Source organism: Ranitomeya imitator, chromosome 1 (assembly GCF_032444005.1).
Source record: "Ranitomeya imitator isolate aRanImi1 chromosome 1, aRanImi1.pri, whole genome shotgun sequence".
Classification (NCBI taxonomy): Eukaryota; Metazoa; Chordata; class Amphibia; order Anura; family Dendrobatidae; genus Ranitomeya; species Ranitomeya imitator.
In genome coordinates this window covers 570,045,370-570,065,600 of record NC_091282.1, presented here as the reverse complement: position 1 = coordinate 570,065,600, position 20,231 = coordinate 570,045,370, and the positions used below count along the sequence as shown (strand labels likewise).

Sequence of the window (20,231 nt, the reverse complement as noted above, 5' to 3'; positions counted from 1 at the left end):
AGTGAGCAGAAAAGAAGGCTGAAATAGCAGACAGACAGTGACCGATAACAGGTCACTATCATCCATGTGTCTGCTCAAACTGTCAGAAACAGACTCCATGAGGGTGGTATGAGGGCCTGACATCCACAAGAGGGTGTTGTGTTGTTTTTACAGCCCAACGCCATGCAAGGCGATTGGCATTTGTCAGAATACACCAAGATTGGAGATTCGATGTTTGTGCCCTGTTCTCCTCACGGATGAGAGCAGGTTCACACTGAGCACATGTGACAGACTTGACAGAGTCTGGAGATGCCATGGAGAATGTTCTGCTGCCTGCAACATCCTCCAGTATGACTACTTGGGCAGTGGGTCAGTAATGGTTTGGGGAGGCATTTCTTTGGAGGGCTGCTAACCAGAGGTACCCTGACTGCTATTAGGTACCAGGATGAGACTCTCATACACATTGTCAGGCCATATGCAAGTGCAGTGGGTCCTGAGTTCCTTCTGGTGCATGACAATGTTAGGCCTCATGAGGCTGAAGTGTCAGCAGTTCCTGCATGACATGATGAAGGCATTGATGCTATGGACTGGCCCGCTCATTCCACAAACCTGCATCGAATCAAGCACATCTGGGACGACATGTCTCATTCCATCCACCAAAATGACATTAGATCACAGACTGTCCAGGAGTTGACTGATGCTTTAATCCAGGTTTGGGAAGGAGATCCCTCAGGAGAACATACACGGCCTCATCAGGATCATGCCCAGGCGTGGAAGGGAGATCATACAGGCACATGGAGGCCATACACACTAATGAGCATTGTTTCCTTGTCTAGAGGCATTTCCACTGAAGTTGGATCAGCCTATAATTTTAGTTTGCACTTTGATTTTGAGTATCATTCCAAATCCAGATCTCCATGGGATATTGATTTTTATTTACATTGATCATTTTTATATTTTATTGTTCTGCATGCATTCCACTATGTGATGAATAAAGATTTGCAACTGGAATATTTCATTTAGTGATATCTAGGATGTGGGGTTTTAGTGTTCCCTTTATTTTTGTGATCAGTATAAGTGTGTGTAATATATCTCATATACACACACACACACACTTATACTGCGCAAAAAAATTAAAGGGAGCACTGAAATACGACATCCTAGATATATATTACATTTTTGATTGCTGTTCATTCAGATTTTTATGACACAGAATTAACTAAAACGAGCAATTCAGTTATTCTTTTTATATATATTTTGTATGCTGTTCACTATGCAATAAAAGTGAGACCGATTTAATCTTTGGTATCACTATAAGGCTTCTTTTACACTTCCCGTGATTTTGGGGCCCCTTTTTGCGGCCCCAGTAGATTTCTATTGAGCCGCAAAAACGGGCTCCAATAATTCCACGGCACGACGTATGGTCGTATTTATGGCCGTGAAAAAATATTGAGCCTGTTGTAAATGAATGGGGCCAAAAAAACAACAGAAGGTTGTTTTTGCGGTGCGCCGTGACTTCAGGTTTTGCAGAAGTTTTTTGCTGTCCATTATTGCGGCAGACCACCTTTTTTTGCGGCGATATGGCCCGCAAAAAAGGCCCACAATAATGGGCCGCAAAAACCCGGTAAGTGTAAAAGAAGCCTAATTGTACTGACTCCGATTTAAATGGGTAGTTATGCTTTGCTACTTTGGCACACTGAAAATAATATTTTACAAAAATTTATTTTGTTTTTGCATGGCATTATTCTGAGGGCTGTTAACTTTCTTTTTTTCGTCAGGAGAGCCATATAAGGGCTTGAGTTTTGCATAGAAATTTGACATATTCACTGACAAGGTTTTTTTATTTTTTAACATAAATTTTTGCATTTTTGTGCATCAGGATGATGAAAAAGCTACATTTTTTTTCGTTTTTCTCTTTTCATTTTTTTTTATCGTGTTCACCATGTGGAAAAAATAACATGACTGTTTTATTGTTCGGGTCATTCCAGACGCGGCAATACCAGTTACGTGAACTTTTTTTTATTTGTTTTACACAAAATCTGTGCTTTTGGTAATTGAACAGCTTTTTGGGGTGTTTTTTTTTTTTTTTTTTCATTTTTACTAATTTTGTTTAACTTGGTCCCACTCATATACAGCTGACATCTGTCAGGGAGCCCTATAGACTTAATCCTCAGCCCCTTAAAAAAGTGGCGCTGAGGATTAAGGCCCTTTGATGACTACTGTGAAAAAAGCATATTGGCAGTCCTTAAGTAAGACTTTTGTTCACATAGTGTTTATAAACAACGTTATTAAGCTGTACCTCATCCATTCTAAGCAGATACCAACTCTTTGCCTGACAGAGTTGACTTTAGTTGGTGTCCTGCATTTTGGTTACAAAAGTAGTAATGTATGCAGGCTATTCAATGGGAACTGTGCTAACTAGTAATAAATTGCATTTCTTACATTTTGTTTACTACCATAAAAAATCAAAACATGTCCTCAATTCTTTTGTTTTCCACACAGGCCATCAAGCGTCGCAATGTTCGCCATGAGGACAGTGGAAAGCGGCCTGAGCGCAGGAGATTAAAGACAACACGGCTTAAGGAGTATACAATCAAATCACACTCTAGCATGCCTCCTAACAATACCTATGTGAACTTTGAAAGATTCAGCCATGTGTTGGAAGAATTAGGAGCAGCAGAAGATGCACTTCGTGAACTGAAAAAGAGTCAAACTACATCACGTGAAGACCTTTGTGCCCTGCGCTCAATTTATGAAGAAAAAGAAAGCTGGTATCGTGAAGAGCAAGAAGGTGTGGCGCGCCAACTGATCGGGCTTCAACAAGAGCTACAACGTGGAGAAGGCCAGCGTCAGCTAGTTCAAGAAGACCTACGGACCACCATGGTATGTGCCAATGGTTTGAAGAGGAAGTTTGGCAGATTGGAAAATCGGTACGAAGCATTAGCTGCACAGGTCACTGCAGAGATGAGCTTTGTTGAGGAGCTTCTGAAAACTATGGAGAGGCCAGGAGTAGATGGTGTCAGAAGTGTATACTAAGGATTGAGAAATCTTGCTTTGTGCATGCAGCTAGACATGGGCTTTTTGCTTAGTATTATCTGCAAATATTCTTCCTCTGACAGAGACTGCATGTGCTAACAGTGTAAAAGAGAATAAATCTGTACATCACACTCCCACATTCCAATAATATTAAAGGCCAGTGAGCTATATAAAGATATAGTAATACATTGACTATAAATGATGATGGGAGGAGATCATAAAAGTCCTAGTAATATCTTTAAACCAGAAGATGTTGCACTACATTATACTGTTTTCTTTTTTCAGCTCATAAAATAGAAAGTGCAAATAATTCCATTTTATATGTGATTATATGATACTGAATTTATTTTATCTGATATTTTTTACCTAAACAGTACTTCTATTTTTTCTGCAGAATATTCAGTGGCGAGCTAACATTATTTTATTAACACAGTCCTATCAGAATTTTGTAATCTACAGCTTGTATTGCCACTGAACATTAATATCTCTTATGTATTTGGATCTGCACAAACCAAGATTAATTTAGTTTTGTTTTAGGCCTGTCCAGACTTTTAAATACTTCATTGCATTTTTTACTTAATTTATGAATTCCTAGCAAAATTCTTGGTTATCTGCGGTCTTGGAGGCAAAGGGTGTTGGTCAGCACTAAACCAAGATTTTCACAAATTGCTGAGAATTTTCTTTTTCCTGTCTTGCATGTATGTCTTTTTCAAACTACTTATGTCTATGCAAGAACACCTGTAATGAGCAAGCAGCTTATGAACATACTGTATGATGCTGACGTTTCACAGGCCTGCATTAAATATGTTGTACAGATAGCTTAACCTTTACACTGGCATCATGACACTAGTATTTTATTAAAGGCCAGCATCTTCCCTTTCTTTTGGTGCCTGAGTTGTTATTCTGCATGAAATGTGTGGGGCACAGCACTCTTTCAAATGGAGAAACCGCTTGAAAAATGTCTTTTCTTGTTCTGTACTTCTGAGAGGGGTGGAAACCGCAACCTCCAGGTGACCTGAAGAAGAAGGAAAGCAGACTGATGCGTTGTCCTTGTACAACTCGAGCTACCCCAGGATGGAGCTATTCTTCAAATTCTCACTCAGTCTACCAGACAGGGAGGACATGTGCTTTCTGACTATCACATCTGGTTAATTAGAAGATACGTATGTGCATGTAGACAAAGTAGCATTTTTAGGAGGTGTTGTATGTCTTAGGCCATGCTTGGGTCAGACTTTCAGTCACAAGCAGATTTTATATTGTTGCACTTTTAGGCTATGTGCACACGTTCAGGATTTCTCGCAGAAAGTAAAACTGGATATTTTCTGCAAGAAATCCGCAAGAAAACCGCATGCGTTTTTGCCGCGTTTTTTTCCGGACACTTCCCAATGCATTTTGTAGTGGGAAATCCGAAAAAAAACCGCAAAATTAATGAACATGCTGCGGTTTTTACCGCGATGCGTTTTTTTCGTGGAAAAAAACGCATCATGTGCACAAAACATGCGGAATTCATTCTAAATGATGGGATGCTTATTGTATGCCTTTTTTTTGCGGTTTTATAGCCTTTTTTATCGGGAAAAAACGTGAAAAAAATGCAACGTGTGCACACAGCCTTAAGGGAAGGTGGTGTGATTTTTTTTTTTTTATTTCTTTTGTATTAATTATTGATTATATAATCAATTATTTTTAATACAACAGTAAATTCACTGTGATTAATATGTAATAATTCTCTAACAATTCAGAGAAATGATAAGAGACTATATTGCTAAAATCAATTTACGGTACCTACTCTTCCCACTGATACTCGGAATTCCCTTGAAAACCGTTTTGAGCATGAAGAATTTCTTTGGGTCATTCAAAATCTGAAAAATGGGAAAAGTGCCAGGCCTGAGGGCATTGCCACTAGTTTTTATACATTCTTCTCACCTATACTTTTAGCCTCTGTTTTTGAGAGGGAAGCAAGAGATAATAGTGTTAAAACAGTCTCTTTGATAGCTCTCCCCAGGAAGTCCCATCTCTCTGTGTGCCTTCTGACAGTAGACACTAAAAAGGCTTTTAGCCTGGCGGGATGTCATTTCTTGTGCTTGGCTCTAGAAGGCATTGGAATAGGTGTTAAGGTACCTTTACACTGAACGATATCGCTAGAGATCCGTGACGTTGCAGCGTCCTGGCTAGCGATATCGTTCAGTTTGACAGGCAGCAGCGATCAGGATCCTGCTGTGATATCGTTGGTCGGTGCAGAAAGTCCAGAACTTTATTTTGTCGCTGGACTTCCTGCTGACATCACTGAATCAGCGTGTGTGACACCGATTCAGCGATGTCTTCGCTGGTAACCAGGGTAAACATCGGGTTACTAAGCGCAGGGCCGCGCTTAGTAACCCGATGTTTACCCTGGTTACCAGCATAAAAGTAAAAAAAAAAACAAACACTACATACTTACCTTCCGCTGTCTGTCGCCCGCTGTGCTTCTCTGCTGTGCTTCTGAGCGCCGGCCAGCCGGAAAGCAGAGCACAGCAGTGACGTCACCGCTCACCGCTGTGCTTTCCGGCCGCTGCGCTTACACAGTGCAGAGAAGCCCAGCGCCGGGGGACAGACAGCGGAAGGTAAGTATGTAGCATCATTTAAATGACATTCGTGCCAAAACATGTGCAACGACTTCCATTGCAATTGCGGGGAACCAATAACTTATCATATTATCTGTTGGTATACTAAAGGTGTCCCCCCGTCCCCTGCCGTGTAGCTGCTATCTCAGAGTACAGCCACAGTTAAATGTATAGCAGAACTTCAATTATATATTGTTAAGCTCACCTGGTGAGGTGGATTCACCAACCTTGCAAGCCAGGGTGGCCACACGGATTTTTGGTGTTGCTACAGCAGGCTAGAAGTGGAACAGCAGGATCAGGACAACTGGTTATGCTTCACTGCAGTCAAACAGGCGAGACGGAATATGCTGGAAGCCATGGAAATAGGAGAGTAGATGAAGAGAGGATAATGGTAGGTCTGAACCAGCATACAGATTAGGTTGCAGAAATAACTTGATGAGAACAGTCTCTTAACAGTTTGTGATGCTGAAAAAGCAAACAATTGGTATACCCATTGAGGTTTAACCAGATCTGTGGATTTGAACAGATCACAGGACTTTGCAAACACAAATGCATAGTGATTTATCTTTATATGTCAGTTCATAGTGCTTACTGCAAATAATTGGTTAACCTGATATTATAGTGGAACCTTGGGCTGGGTTCACATTGCGCTATGGCAGTCCGTTAGACGGACCTTGTTATAACGCGGTGTAACGTAGTCCGTTAACGCCGCCATTGAATGCAATGTTGAACGCATCGCTAGCGCACGGGTCCGTTACTGCTAGCGCAGATGGAGCTAGCAGATGCTCCATCTGCACTAGCGCTGTGCCAAAATCGGCACTTGCGTTAGCGCAGTCCGTTTAATGTATGCGTTGAACGGACTGCACTAACGCAATGTGAACCTAGCCTTAGGGTATGTTTCCATGGGCAGAAACCGGCAGCACTTTGGACGCAGCACACGTCCGCTCCGTCCAAAGTGCTGCCAGCTTTTGAACGCCGGTGATTCTGCATGTGTTCATTGAACCATGCAGAATCACCGCAACCTATACATTGGATGGTGATATTTATCTTGCGGAGACTGAGCGTCTCCGCAAGATAAATTGACATGCGGTCTGGAAAGACACAACGCATGTCCATCTCCGCAGGGAAGCCGGAGCCATCCCTGCACGCATAGTGGACATAGGATTTCTTCAAATCCCATCCCTATGCTGTAACATCTGGCAGCTGCGGGTTTGACGCTGTGGATAAACGCCAGCGTCAAACCCGCAGCGTTTACTGACCCTGGAAACTAGTTAGGAGCTAGTTGCAGAATCTCAGAAGACTGAGCAGAAAGCTGCAACAGAAGAAGCTGGATATTGAGTCTAAGCAAACAGCATGTGAAACAAGTAATGTCTTAACACTCAAGATGTGTCCAACTGGGCCTTAAAAGACATAGGGAGAGGTGGATAACATATCTTAGAGATGGGTGAGCACAAAAATGCTCTTTACTCGGACCGAGCAATTTCTAATGCTTACGTGCTTGTTTTGAGTAATGAGTATAATGGGAGTCAATGGGAAATCCGAGCATTTTTCAAGAAAACCCTACAAGGAGGTCTGGGAGGCAGTGAAAATGTTGAAGTGGATGGAAAAGTGTTAAATAGAAGGAGAACAGTTTGGGGAAGACCCCTGGAATCCTCTCTGATTCCCAGATTGCTGCTAAGAACAATGGTGTCACACTTTTACTCCACTTTGAGTGACAATGAAACAATCAAAATCAACAAAAATTACAGTTTACAGGAAAAAAACTTTTTCTTGTATAATACCATGTATACAAGTCAACCTTTAAAAAGGATTTTTTTTAAATTATAATTTAAGTAAACAAAAAAAATTTTTATAAAAGAAAAAAACAGGATATTTGTGTAATTTATGGAAAAAACAAGAACTGCTAAAAACTAGGGATTCAGAGAGACTCAGGTACACCCTGCATTAGGGCTCTTTCACATGTCCTGATATTTCCCATACTGGAAAACCCAGTATCAGAGATGTGTGACAACCGTGTGCAGCATCTTACACGTACCAATGCCTGGGAAAAGCTGGCACGGTTTGCGCTGTTCTCAGGTGCCGGGTGCTGAACACCTCTCACATCATTGTCACCTGCTCTGCCTGCAATTAACGCGGGCAGGGGACATTGTGGAGAGTTGTATTCAAGTGTAAAATTAAGAATAAAATAAATTAAAAAAATCACATTGTACTCCCCTTGGGAGTAGAGAAAACTCTAAAAAGAGCGTGCAATAGGGTCTTAGCCAATTAAAAAAATGAGGTTTAAAGGAAGAGAATCCACTCACCTAGTATGGTTGCTACAACGCAACGTGTATCTCGCCTATATAATTATCACACGGCTGCTGCAAGGACATCGGTCTTGAAAGGACAAAATTGGATGAAGACAATGTGACGGATGTGCCACTCATGCGCTGCCAATGATGAATCCACAGTATATTGAATGATATATTGAATAGGTTTATAGAGTCAACACGTTTCAAGGCCATGCAGGACCTCTTCATCAGCACAGAACCCTAGTGTGACTGACAGAAATGGTTGCCTTTTTTTACTGTACTGTTTAAAAAAACCTGTCAAACCAGGCACTTGACCATATCAAAGTTCAGCAGTGTCACGAGACTGATAATTCAAAATCTGATATAAAGTGCTTCACAGGTAAAATTGTTAAACACTAGCATAGAGAAAAATATAATATGTATAACAATGTCATGAAATTAAAAACAAATAATAAAAGCGATGGATCTTGGACCCATTGAATGAATGCGTGACATGACATTGTTATACATTTTATGTTAATTTTCTCTGTGCTAGTGTTTAACAATTTTGTCTGTAAATGCATTTTATATTCGGTTTTGAATCATCATCCCTGACACTCTTGAACTTTTGACAAGGTCAGGTGCCTGGATTGCTGGGTTTTTTAAACGATACAACATAAAAGGACAGCAGCATAAAAGGAATAATCTGGAAAGATCGAGATCTTTTGTCTATTAATAGAAAGAACAGTCATATCTCTGGCCTTCCTCAGTGTAGTGTCTCGATCCTTCTAGTGCAGAATTTTTACCAGCATTGGTCTAGGAGGGTGACTCGGTGGCATGGGTCTGGAAGGGATCCGATAGGCTCTCTCCACTGCAAACAGTGCAGCAAGGACTTCTTCACCAAATTTGTTTTGCAGCAAGGACTTCTTCACCAAATTTGTTTTTAAGCCAGTTTTCAGTTAATTCAGTGGGAGTGTTCCCTTCTGTTTTTTGGGAATCCCTATTCTCAAATTATTCTGTCAGGCGATTGTCAAGGTCGTCTGTTTTAGCAATTCAGAAAAATGCGGACTGAGGAAGACATAGATGCAGTCGAGTTACCACTCCATCTTCTCTTCATATTCTATGGGAGTTTCTATAATGGTTCACGCTTCTTTACCGTTTAACCTAATTAAAGTAGATATAGATGGACGATTTGTATATTTAACCGGTAAGATATTTGATACAGTGATCTCCATCGTCTCCATCTACATCCCCCCTCCATACCCTGGTAAGGTTATGCAAAAATTTTTAGCTTTATCTGGATCTAATCGGGGGACTCCACTCTTGATTATTGGGGATGTTAACATTATGGACTCCTATTGGGATAAAGGGAAACATGACCCTATTAGGAAAGAAGGGAACATAACACCTTTTGGATCCTTCATTAAAGAGGTTGCGCTGGTAGATTTTTGGAGAAATAAATTTCCTGATACCTATCAATACTCTTGTTATTCAACAACACATAATTCCTTGTCACGTATAGCTTTGGCACTGGGAAATATGACTATGGATCGCCTGGTGGGAGATATTCTGTACTTGCCTAGTTATCCTGGATCGCAGTCCTCTTCAGGTTTCACTCAAATTGGGCACAAACTCCCCTAGTCTCTGGAAATTAAATCAGTTCTGGCCAACAAATCCACAGCAAATAATTTGCGCTGATAAAATTGGGCATAGAGTGGTGCTGTTATTGGATGCAGCAAAGGCCTTCGATAGCATAGAAGGGAACTTTCTCTGGGAAGTGTTGAAGAAAATGCTGAACTTTTAAATTCCTATTTTGCATCTATGTTTTCTAAGAAAGCAATTGTAACATCAACTGATCTTCATGGTGCCATAGAAGGAAAAAAATAATTCATACTATCCATAAGCAGAGAGATGATGAAGGACCACTTGGCTAATTTAAATGAATTTAAATCTCCTGGTCCAGAGGAATTACATCATAGGGTAATGAAAGAGTTAGCAGAGGAAATTGCAGAACCACGAGCCAGAATCTTTGAAAAATCCTGGAAAACAGGCGAAGTTCCAGAAAATTGGAGAAGGGCAAATGTTGTCCCTATCTTCAAAAATTAAATGAAGATGGAGCCAGGAAATTACAGGCCAGTGAGCCTTACTTCTATACCAGGAAAGAGCTTTGAACAAATTATTAAACAGCATGTATGTAAGTACTTGGATAAGAATACAGTAATTAACCAGAGCCAGCATGGGTTTGTAGTAAGCAAGTCATGCCAGACTATTCTACTTTCCTTATATGATGGAATCACTGACTGGGTGAAAAATGTGGTAGATATACTATATCTCGACATCAGCAAAGCATTTGATAAAGTATCTCACGCTATCCTTATTGAAAAGATGACCAAGTATGGGATTGACAAAGCCACGGTTAGTTGGATTCATAACTGGCTCAGTGATTGTACTCAAAGAGTGGTAATAAATGGTTGCACATCCAATTGGAAAAGTGTTTAAAGTGGGGTAACACAAGGCTCTGTTCTGGCCCCAGTAGTCAACATATTTATAAATGATCTAGATAAGATAAGGGAACTGAAGGTAAACTAATCACATTTGCTGACTATGCAAAGCTGGGAGGGATAGTTAACACTAGAGAAGACAAAGGATCTAGATAAGCTTGAACAATGGGCAGCGACTAATAATATGATATTTAATGGAGAAATGCAAGTTTCTACATCTGGGCAAGGAATATGAAAATTACATCTATAGAATGGGAGGAATAGAACTAAGCAATAGCACGTGTGAAAAAGACTTGGGTATGCTACTAGATTACAGACTGCATGTGAGTCAACAGTGTGATGCAGCAGCAAAAAGGCATACAGTTCTAAGATGTACAAGTGCTCCTCACTAAATAAGAATACAATTAGAATTTATTTCAGTTCTTTAGTACAAAAAGTGAAACTCATAAATCATACAAATATAGTGATCTATTTCAAGTGTTTATTTCTGTTAATGTTGATGATTATATGGCTTACAGCTAATGAAAACCAAAAAGTCATTATCTCAGTAAATTAGAATACTTTATAACACCTGTTTGAAAAATGATTTTAAAATCCAAAATGTTTTCCTACTGAAATGTATGTTCAGTTAATGCACTCAATACTTGGTCGGGGCACCTTTTGCATCAATTACTGCATCAATGTAGTGTGAGATGGAGGCGATCAGCCTCTGGCACTGCTGATGTGTTATGGAAGCCCAGGTTGCTTTGATAGCAGCCTTCAGCTCGTCTTCATTGTTGGGTCTGGTGTCTCATCTTCCTCTAGACCAGGGGTGTCAAACTGCATTCCTCGAGGGCCTCAAACCATGCGTGTTTTCAAGATTTCCTTAGCATTGCACAAGGTGCTGGAATCATTCTTTGCAGGTGATTAAATTATCACCTGTGCAATGCAAGGAAATCCTGAAAACATGACCTGTTTGCAGCCCTCGAGGAATGCAGTTTGACACCCCTGCTCTAGACAATACCACATAGATTCTTTATGGGGTTAAGGTCAGGCGAGTTTGCTTGCCAATCAAGCACAGTGATACTGTTGTTTTTAAACCAGGTATTGGTACTTTTGGCAGTGTGGACAGGTACCAGGTCCTGCTGGAGAATGAAATTTCCATCTCCAAAACGCTTGTTCTCAGAGGGAATCATGAAGTGCTCTAAAATTTCCTGGTTTATAGCTGCGCTGTCTTTGGTCTTGATAAAACAGTGGACCTACATCAGCAGATAACATGGCTCCCCAGACCATCACTGATTGTGGAAACTTCACACTAGACCTCAAGCAGCTTGGATTGTGTGCCTCTCCACTCTTCCTCCAGACTCTGGGACCTTGGTTTGCAAATTAAATGCAAAATTTACTTTCATTTGAAAACAACACCTTGGACCACTGAACAACAGTCCAGTTTTTTTCTCCTTGGCCCAGGTAAGATGCTTCTGGTGTTGTCTATTGATCATGAGCGACTTGACACAAGGAATGCAACACTTGTAGCGCATGTCCTGGATATGTCTGTGTGTGGTGGCTCTTGAAGAAATGACTCCAGCAGTAGTCCACTCCTTGTGAATAACCCCAAATTTGTGAATGGCCTTTTCTTAACAATCCGCTCAAGGGTGTGGTTATCCAGGTTGCTTTTGCACCTTTCTCTGCCACACTTTTTCCTTCCGCTCAACTTCCCATTAATATGCTTGGATAGAGCACTCGGTGAACAGCCAGCTTCTTTAGCAATGACCTTTTGTGGCTTACCCTCCTTGTGGAGTGTGTCAATGACTGCCTTCTGGACATCTGTCAAGTCAGCAGTCTTCCTTGTGATTGTGGAGCCTACTGAAACCGACTAAGGGACCTTTTTAAATGACTAGGAAGCCATTGCAAGTGTTTTTTGTTATTATTTGTTAATAGGCTTAAGGCTAAAGCCTATTCACTTGATGGCCCTAACTTTTAACTGACGCAGTCTATTACCATTGGTTCTTTCTTCCTAAAACGTCCATTAGTACGTAACTTATGAAGGTCCCGAATTTGGGACTGAAACGTTTGTTGGTACTACAAATAAATCTTTCACAAGCATTAAGTTGAGTGCCAGGTTCTTCAGTCTATTATCACATTGTGTGGGAACCTAGCTGAGCACCATCATTAGTAGTGCACACATATTCACTTTATATTTCGAGTTTTTATTGGCTTTAAGCTAAAATCATCAACATTAACAGAAAGGAAACAATTGAAATAGATCACTCTGTTTGCAATGACTATATAATATAGGAGTTTCACTTTTTGTATTGAAGAACTGAAATAAATTAACTTTTTGATGACATTCAAATTTAGTGAGAAGCACTTGTATTAAGAAAAGCATAGAGTCTAGCTGACATGAAGTAATTATCTCCCTGTACTCCTCCCGCTTCTCTGCTTCAGACCAAGCCACTGGTCCAGATGGAGTAACCTGGCCCTCTGACATCCAGGTTGTGGAGGAATCCTGCAATGAAGCCTCACCTGGAAGCCCTACCTCTCATGGGTAGCCCCACCCCCAATTGCATGCTCCCCCTCCGCAGCTGTCTTCCCCCTGTCTGTCCCCACTATGACACCTCACAGGACAAACTGTTCCAACATGCTGGCTGGCCACACTCAGGCAATATTACAGGTGGCTTGATTGATCTCCTTCACTCACCCCCACATTCCCATCAGAAGGTATGTGTCACAATTCATTTTTGGCTTCTTTGCAGCTCTGGTTCTGCTATAATTTAAATGTTGTTTTTTTCCTTTTTGGGCCAGAAAAGGTTAATGTCAGTATTCTTGCTTGCAGCTTCTTTTTGGCTGGTCAGCTGATGTGGTTGGTGACCACTCCCAACATCCTTTAAATAGTCACATGACTCATCAGCTGGCTTTCGGTAATAGAATAATTTTTTGCAGACCAGCTTGGAGTGAAGAGCTGTCTGGTTTCAGTGGTGTAGCTGCTGCTGCGGTGAACTTTTGGGGATTTCTAGTGCCGTATCCTCTGCTGTTTGGAGCTTTAAAGCAGAGCAAGTTGGTGAGTATTGTTTCCCTTTTGTCTGTCTCGTGTTTGTCACTTCCCCTGTGTTGATATCATCTGCAGTGGTGAGGCAAGCGTCTTTGCCAGCCAGTGCACTAGCCAGGGTATATTGAGGTGACAATCAGGGACCAGGCATGTGATGATGGCGAGGGGGAAGCACCCACATAGGGCATTAGGGGAGTTTAGGGACAGGCACAGATTGGGGACAGGAGGTGCCCCGTCCCTCGTTGATAGGGCCTTCCTCTCCCTTTTCCTACCCGTTGTTGGTGTATGTTGTGCCGTCCACCGCCGAGCGTGACAATATGTTAAATTGACAGCAACAGGGGCGGACATTACATTTTTGTCTGGAAGATCAGGCCTTGGGGATTCAGTGGCCACATACTGGGACACTAGCCATCCCCAGTCTCTCCTAAGCAAAACACTCATGGGAATATTTGAAATTACCCCCACCTTCTGGAATCCCCTCTCAGCATCCCAGTCCAAATACACCTTGGCGACAGGCAGCGCCAGTTCGACGCCTCCAATCCTGCAGACGTCAACTGTTTTCCTAGGTACCGAATCACCAGCTCCGTCAGCACACACTGTAGTAACCTCAATTGGTCACCGCTGCACTCGTAGCAGCTCATTCTCCAGTGGTTTTCAGCCTGGATGGTTGCATCTTGGCACTGTCCAGGTTGAAAACTATTTATTGCAGAATTTCAGACAGCTGAGGGATTTGTTTTGTTTTTATTTCAAATAAAGGACTTTATAATGGCTTTGTGTTTATTTACAAAATAACTATAGGATTAGTAATGGAGAGGCGCATCTAATAGATTTGCCTTTTCTGGGGCGGCTGCGGGCTGCTATTTTTAGGCCGCAGGGGCAATGTGCATGCCCCTTACCAGACCCTAGCTGTCTGCTTTAGCTTAGCTGGTTGTCAAAAATGCAAGGCACCCCATGCCATTTTTTAAAAATTATTTAAATAATTAAAAAAAACAGCATTGGGACCTCTCTATTCTTGATAACCAACCTTGCTAAAGCTGACAGCTGAAGGTTGCAGCCCGCAGTTGTCAGTTTTGCCTGGCTGGTTATCAAAAATACAGGGGAACCTACATCATTTAAAAAAAATGTTTCTATAGCGCAGGCCATCAGTGGCGCCTGTTCTCGCTGTTATCTGCGACAGCAGGCGAAGGCTGATGGGAGTAGTAGTCCCATCAGACGACATCTGTGACTGAAAGTAACATTTCAATTACAGAGAGGTGAGGAATATTGTTGTTTATAATGTTTGTTTACAGGGGACAATGCCTTGAGGGAATTAGGTGAGTATAATGTGATTTTTTAAATTTTACACTCAAAAACAACTCTCCACATTGTCCTCTGCTCACACTAATAGCAGGGGACAATAATGTGAGCTATCTTCAGCACCCAGCACTGGGGAACAGCGCGAACAGGATCGTTGATTCCCAGGTTCTGGTACATGTCACACTGATGACACATTGATGTCATCCGTGTGTCGTCAGTGTGTGGTCAGTGTGTGTGAGATGTTTTGCAGCCTGTGCTGCTGGTAAAAAATGGACATGTTAGCGTGTTTTTCCCACGGACACATGGTCTGTGGAAACACACATGAGTGCAGACCCATTCACTTGAATTGGTCTACGTGTTTAAGTGTCTCTGGTACGTGTGAAAACTGTCACCACACGTAATAGAGACACTGACTTGTAAAATAGCCCTTGGGCCTAAAGGAGGGCCTAGAGAACTCAGTGCAAATCCTGCCAAAAATACAAGCAGGGCCAGCCATACACCCTTGAAGGCACCAACTGTAGTGCCTCATTCAAATATTGTGAACAAAGTATAGTTAATGTACTCTTGGAAAGTGCAAAGCCAAGAAAAAAGTAGGGTCATCTATAGACCCTAAAATCGACAACCAGCGGGCCTCATTCCAATTTAACATTACAATACTGGAAAGATATATATCTTAACATTAAAAATTCTTTTTGTGTGGTGGTGGGGAAAAGTCAGGTCTAAGCCACGCTTTGTTCCTTGTTACTAGAGTGAGCCTGTCAGCACTTTCTGTTCACTGGTGAAAGCACCTATTTTTTATGGCCCCCTTGTGGTGGTAAAAATCCACTCAGACAAGACCCTAGCAGCAGAGCAGCATAACACCTGCAAGGCATAAAAGAATAGCTCGTACCAATTGTCCAGCTTTGAGACCCAATATCTGAAGGTCGAAGAGGAATTAGGGAGTATGCTGGTTTGTTCGGCCAGGTATCATATCACCATTTTTTAAAACTTTTCCTTCCTTGTCAAAAAACCTGGCCATGAGAGCATGAACGCTGGGTGGGTGTTATAAAATTGGCCCAGGCCTTTGATAGTGTCAGGAAGAAGAGATGCAAATTTCTCTTTGTAGCATGGGTCTAGCAGGGTGAACAACCACTGCTCTTTTTTGGCCAAGTTGAATGTAAGGCTGGGGTAATGGGAAAGGCAGCGGTACATAAATTCTGCCATATGTGCCAAGGTCCCTACAACTAACACTTACCTGTCTCCACCATGATGATGATTCTCAATCTCCTCCATCTCTTCATCCTAATTACTCTCCTCAGCCCATCCACATAGGATAGACAGAACAAAGCTTGTCTCTCTTATCAGCCAGCTCCTACTCATCCTCCTCAGCCTCCAACTCCTCATTGTTAATCCATGCTGAGCAGAAGAAATGAGTCTGGGCTGGGTAGTATCTCCCTGTCTTGTGTCTTTCTCCGTTTCTACCTGTCCGCATGCAAAGCTTCATGTTTAATTGTCAGCAGCGACTGTTTAAATAGGCACAGAAGTGGGATTGTTGTGCTGATGATGGCATCATTGCAAGCTCATCATCTTAGTGGAGACCTCAAAGTCTTGGAGAACAACACAAATGTGTGACATTCATACCCACTCTTCAGTTATGTGTGGAGGCTGAAAAGAATATCGACAGGCGTGCTGGAGCTGGTATTCCACAACTTACTTCTGCTGCTCACAAAGTCTTGCCAGCATGTGCAGGGTCGAGTTCCGGCCCGTTGTTATGTCACAAACCAGTCGGTAAGCTGGAACTTGTAAGTGCTGCTGCAGCATTGCCAGAGCAATGGCAGCTCTAGCTGACTTGCGTAAAAGGGGGCTGACGTGGTGTACCTTGACCAGAAGCACTGGAAAATCTGGGTAGATTTTCTGAAAACGCTGAACTACCAAGCTGAGCATATGTGCCAAGCATGGTATGTGTGTGAGTTTGCCAAGCTTCACAGCCGCCACCATGTTAGGCCCATTATAACATACAACTATGCCTGGTTGGAGGTTCAACAGCAAAAAACACAGATCTGTTTGGTCTGTTATTCTTTTAATTAACTCAGATGCATTGTGCGTTTCCTCTGCTAGAAAAATTATCTTCAGCAGAGCCTGCTGCTACTTTGCTGAGGCAGTGCTGCAGAGCTTCTGGCTGTGAATGACGTGCTCTGAGATAGCCCATTGGAGATGGAGGTTGAGGAGGAGCCAGATGGGGTGCAGGAACTGTGTAGGAGGTGGAGCAAACCCTGATCAATGTAGGGCCAGCAGTCCTTGGCATCGGGAGCACATGTGCAATGTCAGGGTGTGACTCGACCCCAGCCTTCAAAATGTTCACCCAGTGTGTCGTCAGGGAAATATAGTGTCCCTGGCAACGTATTGGTCTTTAAGTGGACAGTACCAGTAAGTACGTTGGTAAGGGCACGGGTGATGTTTCTGGACATGTGCTGGTAGAAGGGGATGCCATAGTGGGAGAAATATTGGCAGCTGCGGGCTGAGTACCGAGAGACCAAATTTATACACCTATAGTAGGACAATTTTTTTTATTTCAAGCCAACAAAATTTCACCCAAAACAAGTTCTACACTATTCAATGGGGAAAAAAGTTTTTAGTCAGCCACTAATTGTGCAAGTTCTCCCACTTAAAAAGATGAGAGAGGCCTGTAATTGACAGATAACTTGAGTTGGCTCATCCTTTGCGGTGTCAAAAAAGGCCTAGGCTAGGCAACCCTTGCTGCCCCTGCGAGCTACAGACCCGTGAAAGCTGCTGGCCACAGTCACAGTTGTGGCTAAGGATGCAGTGCTCGTCGTGGCTCCATCACTCCGTGTCTGCATAGTACAGTGCAAGATGACCTCCTCATCTTCCTCCTCCTCCTCAGATGACCTACTCAGCTGCATGCCTCTGTGTTCACAACAAATGGGATCTACAAGCTCATCATCATCCTCTGTGTTATCACATTCCTTGCTCCAAGAGTCACTGTTACGTGTTACGGAACCACTCAGCACCCAGAATATGTTGTGCAGTTATATGTATGTATAATAGGTTCCATGTGAGATGCATGTCCCTAATGCATCAGCCCACAGGCTGCGCCCCTGGGCAGAGGGGACACGATATTCCCCCCCCTTCCACCTTTGTAATTCCCACAGTAAATATCGGCAGGCTCCAGCCACCTGCGGCTATTGTAATGTATGTCTGGCCTGCCGCTTTTCTATTGGCCTGCCCTCTGTATCTGTGTTATATATTCTGTGTCCTGTGAGTAAAGTGTTGTCAGACTGGAAATACGTGGAGATGCAGTGATCTTTTATATGCGCCCATGTAACCAAGGAATTCCAGCCAGCGTCCTTCATTCAGACTCCAGCCAAAGCAGAGTGGACCTCTGGAAATATGGGGTGGTACTGAAAGAGGTACCCCAGATTGGTAGACCCCGTTACACTGGTGGTAGACAGCGGGATATGATACCCCTTCTACAGGAGGAAAGAAATGAATGGAAAACAACTACCAGAAGTTAAAGAGGACTACATTAAAAGATATGATGGAAGCCCGAGGGTTGATCACCAGCAACAAAACAAAAGCGGATTTGATAGCAGCCATCATGGAACACGACAGTGCAGCGCCCCCCAATGTGAACGTGGAGGAGACTGAATTCCAGAGGGAGGTAAAGAACAGACTGGCGTTCTATGGCCCAAACCCTGCAGGAGAGATCATACGAGAGGTGATGGCTGATGTGCGTACTGATCGGAAGGAAAAGATGGCAGAGCGGACCAGGATAGAGCTAGACAAGATGGAGATGGCAGAGTGGACCAAAGTGGAGCTTGCCAAGATGGAGATGGCAGAGCGGAAAGAGGAGAGTAAGCTAGCAGGGGGAGCTCTGGCCTTTGACCAGGTACCTTCAACAGTAAGCCAAAAAAAATCCAGTATAATGCCTTCCGACAGTTGGGGGAGGCAGAGGAAGACATTGATGGCTTTCTGCAGGACTTTGAGCAGCAGTGTGCCCTTCATCAAGTGAAGCCGGAGGAACGGGTTCAGATTCTGGCCAGCAAGCTGACAGGCCGGGCAACGGACGCCTATCGCACGGTACCTGATGAGGACTGTATGGACTATGAGCGGATCAAAGAAGTGATCTTGGCCCGGTATACGCTGACACCAGAGGCGTACCGCCAAAAGTTCCACGGACTTAAAAAACGCGTAACCGATACCCACGCTGAATGGGCCTGTAAATTACAGCGGTCACTGCTACAGTGGGTACAAGGGAGCCAAGCAACCACTAAGGAGGACGTCCTCCAGCTCTTCTTGTTAGAACGATTCTTTAATGGACTAACCCCCGAGTCACAGGAATGGCTTCGGGACAGGCGGCCAACGACTCTTGAGGAAGCCGCTCGTCTGGCCGATGAATATCATGATGCCAGGAGGCCGCAGTTGTCCGGATCAAAGATGGTCACTAGGGGCCCGCCCATGGACCTGGAGGGCCCCAAACCACCAAAGATTGTAGGGGGACCAGCTAGAAACCCGGCCTACCACAGTGCCCCTGGGGCGCAATGCCATACCTTCCGTCAGCTGGGCCACCTGCAAAGACAATGTCCCAACCAGACTCAGCATACCCAGTGGCCAAAGGCGGGAACAGCTACCTTCAGCTGGGCTGCTGTACACTGCTACCAAGGCGAAGCTGACCCGGCATTGGGGGCTACGACTAACCAAGGGGTGGAAGAGATGGAGGAAGTGCTGCATGAAGTAGACCCCGTGCAGGCAGCCCGGGCAGATAATCGACAGGTCGTGTGGGTTAATGGGAAACGTATGCAGGGACTAAGAGATTCCAGAGCAACTTTGACCCTTGTGAAGCCTCATCTCGTCTGGGACCAAGAGAAGACGGACCGGACAGTGGCAGTCCGTGTAGCAGGGGGAGCTATACATCGACTGCCCACTGCCAGGATTCACCTGAACTGGGGAGTCGGGGATGGCCTTGTTGAGGTCGGCTTGATGGAGGATTTGCCTGCAGACGTCTTGCTGGGAAATGACTTGGGGCCCATGTTGTCTGCATTCTCGGTTGCCCCTCTGGCTGAGACATATCCTGTGACCACCCGGAGACAAGCTCAAGCTGCGGAGGTGGAATCACACTCAGAGGAGGCCCAGGTAAGACATCCCAGCCCTACAAGTATTCTCATAGCCAGACACATTTCTTGGGCCACCCCAGATGAATTTAAGAGGGAGTTACTTGAGGATCCTTCATTGGAGGGATATCGTGGGAAGGCACAGGAGGGGAGAGGGGTACTGGAAGGGGAACAGTTTGTATGGAAGCAGGGACTCCTCTACTGTATCACAGAGCAGCACCACACAGGGACGAGCCCCACTATAAAACGACAGTAGGTAGTTCCCAAGGAGTATAGGCAGGAGTTACTGCAAATCTCTCATGACATACACTTGGCCGGGCACTTCGGCGTCAGTCACACCAGGCATCGTCTGACACAAAACTTCTTTTGGCCAGGGGTAACCTATGATGTTCGTCAGTACTGCCAGACCTGTGACA

The 20,231-nt window shown here is 43.6% G+C and overlaps 1 protein-coding gene across 1 annotated transcript in view; it reads left to right on the top strand.

The window, feature by feature from the left end:
* Positions 1 to 3,896, top strand: part of DAPK3 (death associated protein kinase 3) — a 39,203-nt gene extending 35,307 nt beyond the window's left edge. Inside the window, exon 8 of the mRNA XM_069767816.1 lies at positions 2,482 to 3,896. Coding sequence (XP_069623917.1) covers positions 2,482 to 3,015 — 534 coding nt within the window. The 3' untranslated portion in view covers positions 3,016 to 3,896. The remainder of the gene's footprint in view (positions 1 to 2,481) is intronic.
* The last annotated feature ends 16,335 nt before the right edge of the window (positions 3,897 to 20,231 follow it).